At 47.6% G+C, this 20,150-nt stretch overlaps 1 protein-coding gene across 2 annotated transcripts in view; it reads left to right on the forward strand.

The window, feature by feature from the left end:
* cdkal1 (CDK5 regulatory subunit associated protein 1-like 1) overlaps window positions 1-20,150 on the forward strand; it is a 239,643-nt gene that overhangs the window by 211,593 nt on the left and 7,900 nt on the right. The window contains exons 13-15 of one of the 2 annotated variants that reach the window (XM_086156023.1): window positions 449-532; window positions 4,562-4,726; window positions 7,807-8,188. In XM_086156023.1, coding sequence (XP_086012149.1) covers window positions 449-532; window positions 4,562-4,726; window positions 7,807-7,842 — 285 coding nt within the window. In that variant the 3' untranslated portion in view covers window positions 7,843-8,188. Of the gene's footprint in view, window positions 1-448; window positions 533-4,561; window positions 4,727-7,806; window positions 8,189-20,150 lie in introns of those variants that run through there. The other variant, XM_086156022.1, reaches the window with a different exon arrangement.

Consider the following 20,150-nt stretch of genomic DNA (forward strand, 5'->3'; position numbering starts at 1 on the left):
TTTTATTTTTTTTCCCCGATGAAGACCGGCATTAAATCGCTCTCCGCCCTCCCGAGCCGAGGCACTAAAACTGAAGTACCCCGGGACCTTGGGACGGTGTCGAGCCGCCGTGATGGAACACATTAGTAAACATGCCGGGGCATAACTTCAATTAAATTGGGATCTTGATGAACAGAAGTCGCTGTTTGAGCGAGGCGGCCCGCCGCGGTCACGGTCACATTACACATGTGAGGCTCTGAGAGCATCTATAATTTCCCGTTTCTGACGAGGTAAATATTTACCGACATTTTTCGAGCGTCAATAGCCGTGACGGCGGGCGAGAAAAGATGCGCCGCTAGGCCTGCGAGCACATCATGCGTGTAATGTCAGATGGTCACTGGGAAAAACGTGACACTTTGGTGAAGCTCTTGCCCGATGGAAACATTTCTGTCTGCTTTTCCCTCTGCAGGTCGGCGAGAGGCAACGTGTGCTGGTGACAGAGGAGTCCTTCGATTCGCAGTTCTACGTAGCTCACAACAAATTCTACGAACAGGTAAGACTCGTGCAAGTCGGCTCTTGTTTTTAAACCCCGAATTCCCCCCCGTGAGGCGAGGAATCGCCGGGCGGCCTTCTGCCTCGACCGCTCGGCGTTAAAAAAAGAGAGAGAGCAAGGAAGTAAGGATCGCTCGCTAATAATTACAGTGGCGCTAACAGTTACACGGTTCCAGCTGACATGATCCAATAATCGCTTTGATATTCATAAAAGAAATAATGCGTGGCGCCTTGCCGTGGATCAAGCCCCGCCCCCTGGGAACCGGCGAGATGAGAGAGCCAAGGGAGCCGGCGGAGGACGGGAGGCTGCGATCGTGCGGTGATGAAGGGACTCGAGTGCAGATTGGAGGAATGAGCAGGGGGAGCCGACGGCGGCGCAGGGAAATGCTCTACACTTAGATGGCGCTAAGATGGCGGCGGGGACGCTAACGCCCATCGGGGGCGCGACGTCTGGCCCAAGGACACGACTCGCGGGTGCGTTTATTTAATCGGGAATTGAGTCGCATCCGACCGATATCGCGTTTGTGTTGGAAATTATTATTCAATAATTGAACTCAAATCCGGTGCCGGATGAATCCTCACTGCAGGTGTCAATAACTCTGCCTGTAATTGCAAAGTAGGTTACCTGAGACGTGATGCACACACACACACACACACACCCTGCGGTGGTCATGAGAGTGTTTGGTGGCTTGATAGCAGAGGTTTTATTTAATTCTTTTTTTTTTTTTTTTTTTTTTAAAGTTTACTCACATTAAGGTGAGCCCTAAAGACATCTGACGCGCGCACAGCTGTTCACGTTGCACGGCTTCAAAGAACCTCCCTCAACCTGTGAGAAATTCACTTTAAAACATCTTCAAATAAATCAATTTCCTCCCGCTTTAAACGTCATCAGAAACATGTTTGAAGTTATGCTTTTTATGAGTGGGGAGGGCAGAGGATGGTAATAATTTTCCTCCCCTCCACTTTCCCCTCCTGTCCTCTTCCTTTACAGCGAGTCCGCCGGCTATAAAAGTTACTCGGGTCCGCGCACGTGTTTGCGCTCGTGCTTCGGCGCAGGTGTACGCCGCGGCTCGCGGGTCATGCGGTTTCTGCCGACGGAGGAGAGCGCGTTCGCTTCGCCCGGCCCGACATACCGAATAACAACATGACGTGAGAAAAAAAAATAAAGACGGGGAGAATCTGTTCCTGGATCTGTCCACCCCAGGCGCCTCTTTGGTATCCATACAGCGCGTCTGCATACGTGCCTGCAGGGCACACTTACATACATACGCTACACTTGTGATTACATGCAGACCTCAAAGAACAGACTTATTGTGCAAGGCGGGAATTTTCTCGTCGTGCAACATTTTTTTTCTGATCTCCACTTCCTAAGAACACACGCTCAGGCCTATTTGGTATTTCAACAATAGAATAGAATACAACTTCATTAATCCAGAAGGAAATTCTTTTGCCAGAAGGCTCCACACACACGACATCCATTCACTCAAAACATGAGATTGATATTATTGCCGTCAGGTTTCCGTCTTGCAGAAAGTGGAGGAGTCATCTAGTTTGATGGCCGCAGGTAGAAAGACGGTCAGTCTAGGGCTGAAGGTCTCTGCTTCCGAGCAGCTTCTCCAGCCTCCTCCTCTCAGATGCCTCCACCAACTTCCAGAACTTCCCGATGAGCCGATTTAGTCTGTTAGCGCGTGCCGCCTTCAGCACGCCGCGGCGTAGAAGATGACGCCGGACGCCACCGTGTGATCAAAAAAAAAAAGCAGAACGGCTCTGCAGACGTTGAAAGACCAGAATCTCCTGAGCAAGACCTTTCTACTTTATCTGTGTTTTCAGTCCAGTCCAGTTTATCGTCCACATGGACGCCCGGCTGCTCGGACCAGTCCTCCTAAAGTCCACCACCAACTGCGATACATCTGTCACTGCTTTACAGCTGCATTTAAAAGAAAGCATAATGTAATCATTGCAGCCCGACATATATTTTGGCGCTGTTTCGATCATCGAATGAGTGGAGTGGGTAATAAGGTAATAGAATTCAAACACAGAAGAGCTGGGTTTGGAGGAGGGCGCGCTTTACAGAAGTGAGAGAAGATGGTGGAACTGGAGGGTCGGGTGAGACGGGTTGCAGGAGCCAGGAAATGACAGGAGGTGATGGAGGCGGCGGCGGCGGCGAGAGCGCCAGCAAATGGCCAAGTTTCACTTTCACACCATCGGATGGATATCTATCCAGACGGGTATAATAGGCACCCAACCCACCTGTCTGTTTAATCACCATTTAATGGGCCTCCAATGACCCTCACCTACACACACACACACACACACACACACACACACATTTACCGACTTCTCCCACAGCTCCTTGTTCTCCCAGCCTGTTGGCTACACACACACACACACACACACTCCCGCAGTGGTAAGAGTGTTGAGCAGCAGGTGTGTTGTTGAAGCAGGTGTGGAGCTGGCTGTGTGTGTGTGTGTGTGTGTGTGTGTGTTTGGCCTGCGCTTCCTCCCCTGTTATATTCTACCCACCGGATAAAGCCTGACAGATCAGCCCCGAGCCAAGTTTTTACCGCCGCCGCCGCCGCGGCAGAGACACTCCCACCCTTTCAGCCCCGTAATTCCTTTGAGCCCCGTCAGCGGCGCGAGACCCCCGGGTGATCTGAGTCAGCGAGGAAACTCCCTGCTCAGGTGGGACACCCGGTCCTCACGACGCACGCCGTTTTTCCCACAGGCGAGGCAAACAAGTCAAAAATCCGAGGGAATAATTGCAAAAATCAGTAATGCTCATGACATGAAAATATGTCTTAAAAAAATATATCACTGGACGTTGAAAAGAAGAAAATGGGAGAAACGGGAAATAAATGGCGTTCAGACCGACGGGTCGTCGCCTGCTTGAAATAATAAATATTTTTTTCTCAGAAAACTGAGTCATTGAGGCAAAAAATGTATTTTCATGCAAAAAATGCCATAGGCTGTTATTTTAGGAAGATGACAATATATAAAAAGTATCATAAAAACAACAATGCATTTTTTTTAGCGCCTTACTCGACAGTCAACAGTGCCGTATATGCATTCATATATGTTGACAAAATATAGATATAAAATAAAACAATAAAAATAAAACCAATAAGATTGACAAAGCGGTCCAGTAAAAATAAATCATCTAAATAATGTTGATCAATAGATGAACATATGCAGCGCTTTTATATAAATGTATGCCATCATAATTCAACAAGGTCATCAGACTTGTGTTCCCGCGGCTTCGTACGAATAAAGATTCCTGCACTCCGAATCACGCTAACGGTTCGTAAAGATCTACGTCATCCGTCACGGAGGCTCGGCCCGTTCTACGTCGGCAAAGATAAAAATCACCTTTATCGCATTGCAAATAAAAGTGCAGTTTTGATCCCGGCTGGCGAATTGGAATACTAGCGTGTAAATCCGTAATACGACCGTGGATAAACACGTTATTTTAACCGGCCACCTCGGTCTGTCACCCGTATTTCTTTTTAAAAGAGAAGCATTTGCAGTCATTAAGAACAAATTCCATTTTGCACCCAGCGGTAATTACGATTTCTTTGTTTTCCTCTTCCTTACCTACCGGTTGCCATGGTTAAGGAACAAGATAAACCGGCAAATCCTGCAGGTTTATCTCACAACTGTCGCCTTAGATTTTGACCCCGGGGGCTCCGCAAATGGAATCCAAAACAGCCCTGTGTGTGTGTGTGTTTTTTGCAAACAGGCAAGAACCTGGTAAATTAAAATAGTATCGTGCGGGGGAGCTTCAGGGGAAATGAAGTTTGTAGCTGCGGCTAATTGAAAATGTATTTGACAGATGTGGAGAAACATCCAAAAGTTCATCCAAAGTAGCATTATCCTCACATAGTCACGTAATTTGGCTTTTCATATATCTCCAAACATCTCATTTTGGCGTCCAAGACAAGTTCATGCTAAGTTATGAACACTTTTGGGGGGTTTTGTTCCCCCGAAACACCTTTTGAAATCAGTCGCGGCGTGTCTTGCTCCTCGTTCGCAGGTGCTGGTGCCCAAGAGGTCAGAGTTCAAGGGGAAAATGATCGAAGTGGATATTTACGAGGCGGGGAAACATTTTCTGAAAGGGCAGCCGGTGGAGGACAGTAAACCTTTCACCCCCTCCATCGCCTCACCGCTCCAGAAAGGAGAGGTGTCCGGCCTCATCCAGGTAAGTCCACACACACTCCTGCAAAAACACACAGGCGCGTGGCGAGGTTTCAGCCGACCGGCGTCGACGCCAAATAAGCAACGAAGGGTTTGATGAGTATAAATGTTACTGAAACGCTGCGGCCTTTGCAAACACCGAATCCAAATCCAGAAGGAAGTGTACGGGTCCGGAGTGTGTGTTGGTGCGTTTGTGCGTCGGTCGCTCGCTCACGGCCCGACCGTTCGATTTGATGCCAAACATTCTGTGGAAATCACAAGTGAAAAGTCTCTACGGCGCATCGGCGAAGCCGTCACACAGCCGAACTGCGACGCCGGCGTCTTTCGCGTTCCCTCGAATACAAAACTGCGCTTCAGCGCCGCTCTGATGACACCATTCACCAGCAGAGCGTTCCCACGCAAACTTTATTTAATTTTTTTTTTAAAGTCAGGAAATCATTCCTTGGCCAAACTGCTCGTCCTTCTCAAAGGTTTCGGGGCCGTAAATCCCCTTCTAGAGCAGGACTGGGCAACCTTTACTGCTCAAAGAGACGTTTGGATTTGTTTCCCCGCGGTAAAGAAAACACCGGAGCCACGCGACCCTTTGGAAATTTAAAATGAATTAACACGGCATATAACCTTATTTTCTTGCCTTGATGCCATGTATGCAAATGCAAAGCAAAGTAGGAATTTCACTGTACAGGGAAACATGTTTCATACTGTGTGTGTGACGATAAACACTTTTTAATGCATAAACAAAATGTGTTGCATTGAACAACGGCAGAGAAACCAAACGGCGTTTCCGTAGGCAACATTTTGAACCCTTAAAAAAAAAAAGACATTTGGTTGAAGGTTACTTTGAAGAAAAATACTCCTTGTCAATTTCAGTCCCTCCTGTCTTTATGAAAAAGTGCCGAACTTCAATGAACCAACGGCAGCAAACCGAAAACGCTGTCCTCTCTCTCTGCGCCGTCATCCTTTTACCGCCGAGCGACAAAAATATTTGAAAACGCTTTATCTAGATGTTACAAGACGGCCACCTCTAACCTTTAAATTAAACGGGACGGATCGAAGAGGTTGCCGGGGGTTGCGACCCCCGTTCTAGACCCGTTCTAGAGACAAACAGTACCGACCCTTCACCGTGTCACTGGCAATTACCGACTTTTTAAGAGTCTGCATGAGGAGAGCGTGTCTGGTCCTGAAAGAAGGGCTCCAGCGGTGCTCCGAGCAGGAAGGTCACGCTGAGATGGAGATGAGAGGCAGCTCATCACACAAGGCAGAGCGAGAGGCCTGGCGGGTGAAAACACACTTCTTTTCAAGGCCTGGTCGGTTTTTAGGTTTGTGTTTTTATTGCTCAAGAACGAATCCATTATTCTTTGGTGAAAGATCTGGTAATAATTACTCCCGAATTTGAACAAAAAATGCTCGGATTAGAATTAGAATTAGTCTTTCTCGCTGTGGGAGCGAGACCTCTTGTACTCATTTATGATTTATTTATTTTCATGATGCAATGAACTTGGAGTTGCTGTGAATTTAAATCATGAAAAACACGGAACTATTTATTTATTATTATTATTTCATTACTTATGATCAAAAAAAATCTCACCCCCAAAAACATGGTTTTAAAACAGTAAAACACATATACATTTTTTTTTTATTTTGTTTTGTGTACCGTAATTTCCGGACTATTAAGCGCACCTGAATATAAGCCGCACCGGCTAGCCGCTAGCCGATCGCTAGCTCGGTCTTCCTCCTGCGCACTTAAACCCTCAAAGTCGTCTTGTTCGGTGTCGGAGTTGAACGGACTCAGAATTTCCCGGTCTTTTTATCGGTCCGATGTGACGAGGATAAATGTTTTAGCGGCGTGAGGCTCGTTAGCATCCCCCCAAAAAAGGCCATATATTAGCCGCAGCGTTGTTTACGTGAAAAAAGTCGCGGCTTATCGTCCGGAAATTACGCTATTTACCGGAGGAACTTTATACGATGTGCCACTGTATGCCGATGATACGGTTGACGCTCAACTAAAGCGAGGTGACTTTTGTATTATAATGACACGTTTTTGCATAATTACTCAAGAAGGAACAAGTGTCGGGGGTTCTATGTGATAGAAGACTTTCAGCCAGAATAAAAGGAAAGGTGTACAAGACAGTGGTGAGACCAGCGATGATGTTTGGACTAGAAACTGTTCCAATGACCAAAAGACAGCAGGCAGAACTAGAGGTTGCAGAGATGAAGATGTTGAGGTTCTCTTTGGGAGTGACCAGGATGGAGAGGATCAGGAATGAGTCTATCATGTTAGATGTTTTGGAGAGAAGGTCAGAGAAGCCAGACTGAGATGGTTGGGTCATGGACAGAGGAGGAGGGATGGAGAATATATTGGTAGACAGATGCTGGAATTGGAGCTGCCAGGCAGGAGGTCTGGAGGAAGACCAAAGAGAATATTTATGGACGTCGTGAGAGAAGATATGAAGGTAGTTGGTGTGAGAGAGGAGGATCCAGAGAATAGGGTTAGATGGAGAAAGTTGACTCGCTGTGGCGACACCTGAAGGGAAAAGCCGAAAGAAGAAGAACTCAAGAAGGAACCTCCTCTCTCTGCGGCTCGGGTTTCACAGGTGCTAGGAGTGAAGGTCTTCTGAAAAATATCATTCATCAGTAAAAAAAGAGAAGAAAAGTGGCGTGCACAACTGGCCACTAAAACTTTCTGTCGTCAACAAATGATAGGTGTGTGTGTGAGCCCGTGTGTGTGTGTGTGTGCTCAGATTTTAAATCCTCGCACGCCTCTGCAGTTTATGAAAAAGCACCAGTGTTGCAGGCACGCGATAAGTCATTTAAGATAAGCTGTGACTGGTTAAACTGTCCTCTGCCGTGACACTCGCGCGCTCCACACACACACACACACACACACACACACACACACACACACACACACACACACACACACACACACACAAGCACAGACACACATAAACACCATGTTAATGTATCTGTTTCACCGCATGTTATTTTTCACTCTGACTAGCCGTAGCTTATAGCTCAGGACACTGAGCCACAGAGCAGAATGTGATACACTTTCTAATTTCACACTCCATCAACCTTTACTGCCAGACGGAGAGAGAAGGGAGGCAAGAAACAGAGACATGAGAGACAGAAAGAGAAGAGGAGGTGAAGAACAGAAGACATGAGAGGAAGAAAGAACGGGATGGGAAGGCATAGCGGCGGCGGCGGCGGCGGTTGTGATAAAGTAGAAGACGAGCAAAGAGGGAAACGGGTCCGAATGGGAGGAAAGAACGAGCGAAGGATTCGCCGCGGCTATGAAAAGTTCAGCGGACGAGGAGACGAGACCTCGTAAGCTTCGCCATAAAGTCTGCAGTCCATCCTGCAGACGCGCTGGCATCGCCCCCCGAAAAATAACCTGCACGCCACATACAGGCTTGGACTATTAAATGTACAGTTTTAGCCGTAGCTTCCCATATGTCCTATAGTGCACTGCCTCTTTGCAGGCAAGCGCTTTTTGTTTTTTTTTTCTCTCGCTCTTCCCGTCTGTCTGGTCTTAAAACCATAAAAACCTTATAACCGTCTGTCAAGATGTTTCCTGGTACCAGCTTTTACAAGTCTCTGAGTCTTAATACGTCTCCGAAAATATTCCCCTCGTGGAATTGGCAGCTGCAGAGCTCCACTCTGAGGCCCGACTCCCGAGGAAACTTTCTTTTTTTTTTTTTAATTTTATACAGGAGCTACATGTCGACGGACCGGCTGAAATATTTGAATGTTTGGTGTTAGCGCCCACCCGAAAATGCGCGGCGCATTGGTTAGCGCTTTTGCCTCTCAGGTCCTGGGTTCAATTCCCACCGGGGGGGGCTTTCTGTGTGGAGTTAGCATGTTAGCGTCTTAGCAGGGAAGCTGAGCAGGCCAGCGGGAGCAACTTGCAGACAGGAGGAGACAGTTTTATTGTCAATTTCTCCGCATGTGCTGGACATACAAGGGAATGGAGAATCCCATTGCTTTTGAGGAATTGAAGGGAGTGAAGTAAGAGGAGGAAATGTACGGCTTGACATTGAGACTCAGAAAGCCGAGAGTGTTCGCTCGGCGCAGCGGCATCTCCATTAAGGCTTCTCCCTGCGAGCCGAGCCACATCGGCAATTAAAATATTGTTTTATGACGTGATCGGCGCCGATGCTGCTGACGACCTGAAAGCCGGAGTCGCCCGTGACCCGCGGCGTCGGCTCTCATTGACATCAGAGCTGCACCGGAGCGCGACGCTGATAGATCACTGACCTAATGGCTTGGAAACACAGCAGTTTCTGAAAGCTACACACACACACACTTACAACTGTGTCCTCTGAAACGAGCATGTCCTCAACGATCATGTGCGAACCTGAGTCCCCCCTTATTATATCTCCCACACACACACACACACACACACACATATAGATATGCTTTCATGCACTCCTATAGCCGGCTGGCCTATACATATTTGAAGACCATCTATTATCAGTCAGTGTCTGCGTGAGTCCACCACACACTGAGTGTGTGTGTGTGTGTGTGTGTGTGTGTGTGTGTGTCATGAATGAGTGATTAAGGGTAATGGCAGATAGATTGCAACACCCCCATGTCTTGAAGCCGCGTCTTAAATTACAGGCTTTCGGCAGGAATTGAGAGAAAACAAAAGGGGAGTCTCTCCGAGGACAGAAACCGGGTGATGAGGTACGTGATAGTCGGGTCGCGCCGCTCGGACGCCGAGCTTTGTCGTTTTCACATTTGCGGCGTCGGGAAATGGCGCAAAGAGAGAGCGAGCGTCAGGAAGAGAGAGCGATAAGTGGGCGACCGGAGGGGCGGATGAACCCGCTCTCGTCCGTAATGTCTATCGGTCGCGAGACGAGCGTGAGAGATCTGTCATTTTGGGAGATGGAAAGAGGGATGATTGCACGGCGGGGCAGGAATCCGCGCTGATGTGTGTCGGAGTAACGCCGGATTGCCGGGTGGATGCGCTTATTTACGGAGGAGTGGAAAAATCCGAGGCTTGCCTCGGGATCGGCCGGACGGACGGACGGCTCGGGATCCGAACGGGCGCGGCACGCCGGCGCTGATGGATGAGCAGATGAGTGGATGTATGGATGTGTGAATATGCAGACAGGTATGGGAATCGGGGAACGCTCGGCTGAGCGCGATCTAATGGCGCTCTACTCTTTCACTCAAAGCGCGGCCCAACCACGGTTGAGCGAGTCGAGCGGGGAAGGTGCCTTCAAAGTCAAATGTATGAAGCAGATAATTAATTAGATATTGGTTCGGATTCCATTCTCTAAATTAATTTAGGGCTCTGTAATTAACCGCCGCTTCCTCATTTGAAGTCAGCTCCTTTGTTTTCGCTGGAAGTACCGACGGAGGGTGACGCAGTGGGACTGCAGGGATCCGACTTGTTTCTGCAGCGTTTTTTTCCTCACGCTCTCCAAGAATACGTCAGATGTTTGATTCGGAGCCTTTGTTCGGTGGACGGAGACACCCGGCCTCTGCCGTGACCCGACCTCGCAGGAGCTGGTGACCGATCCGACGTCCTTGTCCTGTTTCCTTCAGGCGGATGACCCCCCGCAAAGGCTATATTCTTGTAAACATGGATTCTTCACTGTCCAAGCGTCCGTTCTGGCCGTTTCAAAAAGCTCTCTGCATTCACGGCTTATTAGTCAAAGACAGCGTGGCCTCCTAGCTGAGTCCCATGATGATAAAGTAAGGGGCGGTTAGCGTTTTAGCGCCACCTCCAGACACCGCTCGTGTGAAATCATGGCACCCCAACGTCCTCTCTGGTTCTGCGGTATCACCGGACCTTCACCCCAATTCCTTATTTATCAGGGATTTATAAAATCCCTCCTGCCACCGTCCGCTGAGCTCAAAACAGTTGAAGCCACTTTCGGAGGGAACGGCCTCGGATTTCTTTTCAGGAATCAGCCTCCTCCGGGGAAACCTTTTAGTTCTACAGTCTCACAGGCAGCGAGGGGCCACGGTAGCGGGCCGGTGCGACGTGCACCTCGAGCTCCACCTCCAAAAACAAACCACTGCGAAGAAGAAGCGAGGAAGACGGCGTGGACCACATGGAAAGCGAAGCTGCCGCGGCGTTCATGTTCCGCATGCGACCGTGGATCAGACGGGTTGAAGTGTTTTCACAGAGGCCTAAAGTATACACCTAATAATAATATATAGGTCTAAACATGCTTCGCTGTTTGCCACATACTAGAATGCGCTGTTAAAAAGCAGGAAGCATCATTATTTCTTTAAAAATCGCAGTTTTACAACAGCTGTTTTGACCCAGGGGCGCCGCCCATTGTTTTACAAGAGCAATGCTCGCTGGCTTGATGACATCGTGCTAACGTTGGCTTTCCGCTAGTGTTAACTTTGCTGGGTCAGGTATGGAATATACGCTAATAACGGGCTGCTTTTGGGTGCAAGTTCCAGTCCAGGGGAAACAAATGAACTGATGTTAGTCTGCAGAGCGCTCCGAGGACAAGAAGAGGAGGAAGGAGTGGGGAACTGCTTTTGGACGCCTTCTCGCCGCTTCTCTCCGGATGCTTTGGCGCATTTAGCCGAGCTAAGCTGCCGAAAGAGGAAGGAGACAAAGGGTTCTCGGGAAACGAGTGACGCCCGTCGGAAGAAACGCCACCGGCGGGAGATGCCGGACGTTCTCCTGCGAGGATATCAACAACCCATGACTGCAGCAGTAGCTTTTCATGACAAAAGACCGGCACCGGTATGATCGCAGAAGAAGGTGATGACGGGTCACCTGGTCCGGAAGTCTGCGGCGAGCAGCCGATGACAAAATCGGAGCTCCTTACAGCGGACGCTCTCTTTGCTAGCATCGTAATGCAGTCGCCGCATGCTCACCAGCCACTTTGGCTTCCTCTCGCCTCTCCTCGCTTTGTTGGTCGTCGTGTTGAAGCTCATTTGGACTTCCGTCTCCGGCGTTCTCCTCCTCGCTCACGTCTCCCTTGGGTTCAAAAGAGAAGGGTTTGCTAAACCAGCGAGACCGAGCCGAGGGCCGACCTCGTGACGTCGCTACCAGGACGGCGCTGCGACGTTGCAAGTGAAATGTTTTTTTTTTTACAATTTTGTACAAATGACGAAATATTGAGAGATTTTATTATAGTTTTCATGTAGCTGGTAAAAATATTGATCATATCGGACAATACCGTCTTGGTAACTGTTGATCCCTTGGAGAACGGCGCCATTAGCGCTTATTTTAATTGAAAATGATTTTCCACCCTTGAAACCCCTCTGTGGTGCAGCAGGTCAGGAGAACTTGGACCTCCTCGGTTCTTCTGTTCATTATCCAGCAAGAAAAGAGCTGAACTGTGGCCCCCAAAGTTTTTAAGAACGGCCCCCACCAGTCACCAACAAGTATCTGGTATCCGAGTCAAGCACCTTCGTCAAATGAGATCGTCTGCGTTCCGAAGGCGTAAAGGTTCTTGTTCCTGAAAAGGTTCTAAGAACTGAAAAAGGTCTTGTAGTGCGTCAGCTTGCCGTCCCGACCAGACCGTCATCAAGTTGCGTGCTCTCCGTTTTTGTTTTCCCAGTTTCTCTTGTCGATTTATCCTGTAGTCACTCTTTTTTTTATTTTTTTTTGGTCCTTCCTTCTGCCTCACTATTTTATTTATTTTTGAAGTGAGACATTCATTCAACAGCCTTGGTGTGTCTTTTTACCCTCCTCCCCTTTTTTTTTTTTTTTTCCACCGCTTCATTCCATGAAAGAAGACCGAAGGTCTCGCAGAGAAAGAGAGAGCGAGAGAAAAGTACCTGAAAAAATTTCCCTTTGTTCTGTCCCTCTCTTACTCCCTTCTCTCTCTCCGGTCCTCATCTGTCAACCCGTCATTCACAGAAATAACACTTTTCTGCAGACGGGGGAGGGAGGTGGTGGTGGTGGAGGTGGTGGAGGTGGTGCCGGGGGCGTAATGAGTCTTTTACTCGGACACAATAGCCGAGAAAGCACTCAACACCGCGGTAAGGGGAGGAAAATGAGGAAGTATCTTCACCGGTCCTCATCCTCAGATAAAATTAAATGATAGACGGGAGGTGGGAGGAGGGGGGAGGAGGTGGGGGGGGTGAAGAAGCAAAAAAAAAAAAAAAAAAAAAAAAAAGGAAAGAGTGAGGAAGGTAGACGGAGAGATCTGGAGACAGAAAAGCAGCCGGACTCGTCCAATAATCAGGTCTTTTCACGCCGTATTTTCCCAAGGAGACGTTCGGGGGGCGGAAGGGGCTCCGGCCACAAGACGGAAAATTGACAGTTCACGGGAAAAGAGGGAGGAAGAAGAAAAGCGAGAGGAGGAGGGAGAAGGAGGGTCAGTCCCGTGACCACAATTCAGTAGAATTAGAAAAAATTAAAAATTGGATTCTGGAGAACAAACATGCTCACACTAGCAATGCCAGACGGGTATTTGGTCATCAGATGTTACCCAGAAACATCTGATGACCAAAGTAACAATATCACAACAATTGCACTTTCAACTTGTAAAATACATATTGCCTGTTTATATATTGTATAGTTATTTTATTGCCTATCTGTATATTCTATATATATTGTCTATTTTATACAGTTTTATATTTTAACATTACATTACATTTGGCAGACGCTTTTATCCAAAGCGACTTACAATAGAGGACATAAGCACTGCAAATAACACTTGCAAATACAAGATGCACAGGAAATATACAGAACAGTAAGCTGGGGTTAGTTTTTTTTATTTTTATTTTTTGACAAAGACATACACAAACGTACACACACACACACACACACTGCATAGCCTAACTTGGTGCCTAACCTGATCTGGGGCATCAGTGCAGTAAAAAGTCCTAAAAGAGAAAAGTTTTTACCTGTTTCTTGAAGGTTGAGAGAGATGATGCTTGTCTTGTTGCTTCTGGAAGTTTGTTCCACCACTGAGGTAGTAGAACTGAGAACAGTTTTGCCTGAGATCGCTTAGAGCGAGCAAAAGGTACTTTTTTTTGTATTGTATTGTATTTTTTTTGTAATATTTGTATCGTCCAGGACTACAGATGGAAATTAGCTATGAGCTATAATCTGGTACAAACATCTCTGCCTCTGTGCTTGATGTATTTGTACACTGTCCTAATAAACTTCTAAACAAACAAACAAACAAAAAAAAGGAAAGCGAAGGTGAGCGGGTGAATTTCCCGTCTCAAACCTGCCGGTCTTGTTTCTCTCTGCTTTCAAGACCCAGTTTTACAGCTACTTTACATTTAGTCTTGTGTGTCTCGAACTTTTCCCGAATCCATAGGAATGGCTGGATTATATGTTTTAAAAAAGGAAAGAGGGAAAACAAGATGTGCATTGTTTTTGGGTGCTAACCTTATTATTGATTCTTTGTGTCTTATAAGAGCGGCTGAGCGAGTGGGTGGGATTGCCAGCGTTTTGCATCATATCACTTACATTGGCATACAATAACATTTGATAAACGTTCACACACACACACACACATACACTTCCCTCGCACCCCACATTGTGCCTGAGAGACACTCACTGCCCGCAGGCTATGTAAGACACTGTACACTCAACATGACAAAATGCACACACACACCCGACACGAGTACCGACACAGACACACACACACACACACTCACTCACACAGGCGTAATGCTTGGGGAGAAAAAAAATTGTGGATGTAACAATTGAACCTCTCGGTGTCGACGCGGCGCTCGTATAGATCGGGCGCTTTGATGCCGCGCTCATGTTTTCATCCGTTTTCTCTCAAGAAAAGAACAATCGTCGGCCGAGATACATTTACTCCCGTCAAATCTATTGTCACTACTTCTTTCTTTTTTTTTTTTTTTTTTTTTTTTATTTTCTAAATGTCAAAAAGGTTTCTACTGGCCTTTGCCCGGCTTTGTTTACTGTGGCAGCGAGTGATATGTATAATTTCATTTTCTCTCCCCTTCAAAACAGAAGCTATTTTAAGCATTTCATTTAGCATGTCAAACTGCATTACATGGCGCCGCCTTGAAGAGAGTCGGAGAACCGAAGTCGGGCCGACGGAGGGATACATTTAAAGTCCTCGGAATATCAGTCGTGACTTTTTCTGGTATTTTCACTTAAAATGCCAAGCGCTTTTACACAGCTGCGTTTTCTCCAAACATCCCAGGGTTTATTTCTCTATTTAAACGACGCTTCTCCTGGATTTGCCTCCCGACCGCAGACGTGACATCTCAGTATTTCTAGCCTTGGGCCGGGGAACGCTTCGCGACGCACTCTGTAATTCTTTTTTAGCCTGTTTTAGCATCATTTTAAGGTCCGGTCATCCTCATGGCAGCTGCACTTGAAGTTTCAGTAAAGCATGGCTTGAGCGGTTTTCGATACAACCGGACCGAGAGATGGACCGCTGACGTTCACGAGGGAAACTTTTCAACCTGCAATACGTTGTCTACCTCCGGCCGGGTTTCCCGTCGAAACCGATCCCGACTTTGCACGGCTGCCGGAGCGCTTAAGTAAAGCCGCTGTCAATCTAATGGGACTCCAGAACTTTAAATGATACTTTCATCAGGCGCCGCTCGCAGTAATTAGCCGGAGTCCTTCCCGCCACGTACATCTGATGACGGCGCCCATCAATCCGGGACGCAGTGATTACAGCTGGTCTCATTCCATCAACATGTGCTGTATTTAAAGCCCGTCGGAAGAGGATTTGTTCGTTTTCAAACATCATCCACTCGTAACGCGGGAGAATTTTTAACGAGATTCTCCGTAGGAACTTCTTTTTGCAGGAACCGGGCCGTTTCCTGGTGCATTCGCCGGGGACCCGGGTTCCTTGAACCGTTTTAGCTTCTTCTCCGAGGCGCGTCCTTTTACAGCCCCGGAGGAAACTCCTATTCAAGATTCAAGATGTTTATTGTCACGTGTAAAGTCAGGAAACGTCTTTCCCTGTTTGATGACATTTTTACTTTGCTGCCCAAAGTGAAGCCAGATAGTTTGACAGAACAATGAATAATGAGCAGAGTGAGGCAGAATCGGCTGTGCACATCGAGAAAGTGAAAATTGAAATCTAAGTGTTTATAATCTGAGGATGTGCAAGATGAATAACGTCCAAAAGAAAAAAAACAAACATGAAGTGTAAAGTAGACGTGACCAAGGTGAAAAACTGAAAGGTTCCCTTCAGGGACAAGGCTCCTTCCTGGAAGCAAATTCAAGACTAATGATTTTATTATGAGCAAATTATTTCTTCTATGCTATTTAGTGACTAACAGTGCATTCTCCTCTCTACAGATAGACCTTGCTGGAATAGAAAATAAAAAAAATAAACATCTCTTGAACCTTTCATGAAGAAAACAAACCAAAAAAAAAAAAAAATCCAAATGACAATCAAGCAGGATATGTCTGCTAACCCGAATGTGTCGAGAGTGATTGCAGCTCCGCTGGAAATGCCAGGGGAGGTTGTTGTCATGACAGGATCGCTAGCACACATCCTGGAGTTGTCACGGTTTCATCGCCGTCATTGAACTGAGCAGCCGCTATCACGTTCCTCACACCCGCTCCATCACGCCCAACCATTAGAAACCTTTTTTTTTTTCCTCCTTCCCCTTTTTTCCACCCATAGCTTTGCAGCTGGGGGGGTTAAAAGGTAGTTCAGCAGGTGATCTGACAGTTTTTCAATTTGACTTCCAAGTATTTCTTGGCCACTCCATCCCATCCAGGGGCGAGGAGGATTCCTCCACACCAGAGGGAAAGGACTCGGTGGAGATCCGGCCTCTGTGGCGTCCGTCTAATATCACACTGTCCCTATTTTCCATGTCCGTCAAGTGTTCACGGGTGTTTGCATCCACTGAAGGGGCGGACACACACACACACACACACACACACACACACACACACTGGATGGTAATTGTAACACAGGTCTGTGTCGCTGAAAGCATTTGCTGCTTTTCCTGTCCATTATGGTGTTTGACACATGCATGCGATAAACACTTAACGCAGAGAGAAGAAGCACACAAACACACACATATTTATAAATATATGTGTATATATATATATATATAGTTGTTATCTGTTGTTGTTTTCTCCCCAATGGCAAAGCAGGGAAGCGCACACGAGGTGACTGCAAATTGCTAACAGGAACATCAGTCGGTTTGTCCTCTTGACTTTAGATCCAAAGGACGGGTTAAGGTTTTTTCTGTCCATGAAAGCTCGCGGCAGTGAATCCTCTGCCTTTGAGCAAGTTGCTGTTTCCCTGGAGAAAAAGCCAAGTCCTTCTCGTGACGGGAAAAAACATCATGATGAAATAGCTTGAATAAAAGCGTCCTCGCCTCGCCTGGCAGAAGGAAGGTCCTCGGTTCGATTCCGAGTCTCGGTGTGCTGAGCGGGTTTCCTCCTGGTTCTCGGGTTTCTTCTCCTTCAGGAGGTACATCGGGGACCCTCAGTGGCCCAGACGTGTCAATGACGTCCACGATCGATCCGTGGCGAACTCCACCACCAGTGGCATCGGCTCCGGCTGCCCCGACCCGACCCTGATGACCCGCAATGAATGAAGGAGTCCAAAAAACAACAAAGTTCCTCCCTCCTCACCTTCACAGAACTACGTTGCTTAAAAGTGCTGGTTTTGTAACATCTCTGGTGATTGCTTACGTCACTGCAATTACCCGTGAACGTCAACCTTCTCACGCACGTGAAGGCCGCACACGTGGCGCGTTCGCCGGAGTTCAACCGCCGGTTGCGTTGGATCGGGAGGTTGTGCTTTTTAGCTGAAGGAGGAAATTGCGGATGCCAGATGGGAGGCCGAGACAGCGTGACCGGAGTTCCTCTCAGGGTTTCTCCTTTTGTTGTGTTTTTTCTCCTTTTTTTTTCCCCCACAATCAAGTCTAAACCTACCGAGCAAACTAACGCTCTGGGCCCGGTGGAAGATTTGAGACCGGCGCGTCTCCAGTGTGAGAAATATCCCTCGTAAGAACTTTTCAAATTCCTCTCTCGGCCAAGCGTCCACTTATAAATACGAGCGCGACTTACTGTGATTGTCACCGTGGCTTTGTCAAATCACCCGTGACTAAGGAGCCTGTTACAGTATCTGTTTACATGCACACACACACACACACACACCCCACTTCCACAATGTCTGTGTGTCTAGAGTGACGCCGACAGCTGGCGAGGATCATGTGAGAAATGTGACCACTGTGCATTGTGCTTACTGGCCCTCGTGATGCGTCGTGTGTGTGTCGCAGTGTGTGTGAGTGTGTGTCTTTGCACGCCGTGCCACACGCCCGGGCTGATTTTCTTTTTTTTTTGATTTTCTTGCACGTGTGGTAAAAGGAACTGGATGGATTTTTTTTTTTTTTTTTTTTAGGAGACAGACAGAGGGGCATTTGAGAGGGCCGGACCTTGAAGGGAAATGCGTCTGGCTGTGCCGCTCTTAACCCCTGGGGGAGTGTTGATGATTTTCAGGGGGGATTATTTTTCCTCCCCGGTTCTACCGCTGCGAGCCGAGAGACCGCCATCATCCTCGGCGGGTTCGCGCACGCTCACAAATGCCAACTCCGGTCCCCTTCCTCGCGGACATATGCACAGTCTCAGCGTGTCGGCTAGCAGGTGGTGAACTATCATTGAAAACCACATCTCTTATCTTTTCCCGCTCCCCCTTCGTCCCCTCCGTCCCCCTCCGTCCCCTCATTTCTTCTCGGGTTTTTTCACTTCTCGCCTCCCCGCTCTTCTCCCCTCTCCCCCACTGCGCTGACACACACCTACCGGCTCTTGGATTTTCACTTATCCTCCCTACGAGTAATAGATTTTAGACTGCACTATTCAATCTGTGCGCCGGCACCCTGTTGTCTGCAGACGCCCGCTGAGAGGCGGCTAAATAGACGAGCGGCGAGGGAGACCCTGTGTTCGGCCTGTCAGCAAAGATAAAGATAATGCTTTAGGTGGCCAACTTTTTTTTTTTTTTTTCTCCTTTTTTTCCGTCTCAACCGAGTCTGCTCAAACCCTCGGCCCTCCGGAGAGCGACGTCGTCGCCGGTGGCTTCGAGAAGCCTCGGTGGAACTTTGCACAAACAGAAAATCTCCTTTTGTTGTCCCCCCCCCCAAAAAAAGAAGGGGTTATTTCTTCTTTTTTTTTGTGTGTAATTCTTGCCCACAACATTTTTATGACATACAATATAATTATATCTACGGTGGGGGAAAAAAGTATTTAGTCAGCTACCAATTGTGCAAGTTCTGGCACTTAAAAAGATGACCTGTCTTTTTCATCGTAGGTGCACTTCAAGTATCAGAGACAGAATGCGAAAAAAAAATATCCAGAAAATCCCATTGTCTGATTTTTAAATAATTTATTTGCAAATAAAGGTGGAGAATAAGTACTGTAATTTCTGGACTATTGAGCGCACCTCAATATAAGGCGCACCGGCTAGCCGATGGCTATCTTGGCCTTCCTCCTGCGGACTAAAACCAAAAAAGTCGTCTTCTTCGGTGTCGGAGTTGAACAGACTCGGTCATTACATCGGTCCAATGTGACGAGGATAAATGCTTTGCCGGTGTGAGGCTCATTGGCCCCTCCCCCCAAAAAATCCATATATTAGCTGCAGCGTTGTTTAAGTGAAAAAAGTTGCGGCTTATCGTCCGGAAATTACAGTATTTGGTCAAATACAAACGTTCTTTGCTCAATACTTTGTTATGGACCCTTTGTTGGAAATGACAGGAGTCCAATGTTTTCTGTGAGTTCTCACACACTGTTGCTGGTATTTGGGCTGATTCCTTCGTGCAGATCTCCTTTAGAGCAGTGATGTTTCAGGGCTGGCGCCGGGCAACACGGATTTTCAATTCCCTCCAAAGATTTTCTCTGGGGTTTAGATCTGGGGACCAGCTAGGCCACTCCGGCACCTTGAAATGCTTCTTACGAATCCACTCCTTTGTTGCCCTGGCGATGTGTTTGGGATCATTGTCCAGCTGAGAGACCCGGCCATGATTCATCTTCAGCGCCTTTGCTGATGGAAGGAGATTTTCAGGATCCGTGGATCCGGTCATTCCTCCTTTACTCGAATCGGTCGTCTCGCTCCCTGTGCAGAAAAACAGCTCCTGTTTTTTGGATGTAACTCAGCATTCTTTCTCCTCCAAACACAAGTTGAGTTTGTGCCAGAAAGTTTTTATTTTGGTTTCATCTGACCATAGGAGATTCTCCCAGTCCTCTTCTGCATCATCCAAATGCTCTCTAGCAACCTTCAGAGGGTCCTGGACATGTACTCTCTTAAGAAGGGGACACGTCTGGCGCTGCAGGGTTTGAGTCCCCGGCGGCGGAGTGAGTTCCTGATGGTAGCCTTTGTTACTTTGGTCCCGGCTCTGCAGCTCATTCACTAGAACCCCCGCGTGGTTCTGGGGTTTTTGCTCACCGTTCTTGTGATCATTTTGACCCCACGGGGTGAGATGCTGTGTGGAGCACCAGATGGAGGGAGATTATTAGTGGTCTTGCAGGTCTTCCATTGACT

Source organism: Fistularia commersonii, chromosome 11 (assembly GCF_037954325.1).
Source record: "Fistularia commersonii isolate RoL2024-O1a breed Wild chromosome 11, RoL_Fcom_v1.0, whole genome shotgun sequence".
Lineage (NCBI taxonomy): Eukaryota > Metazoa > Chordata > Actinopteri > Syngnathiformes > Fistulariidae > Fistularia > Fistularia commersonii.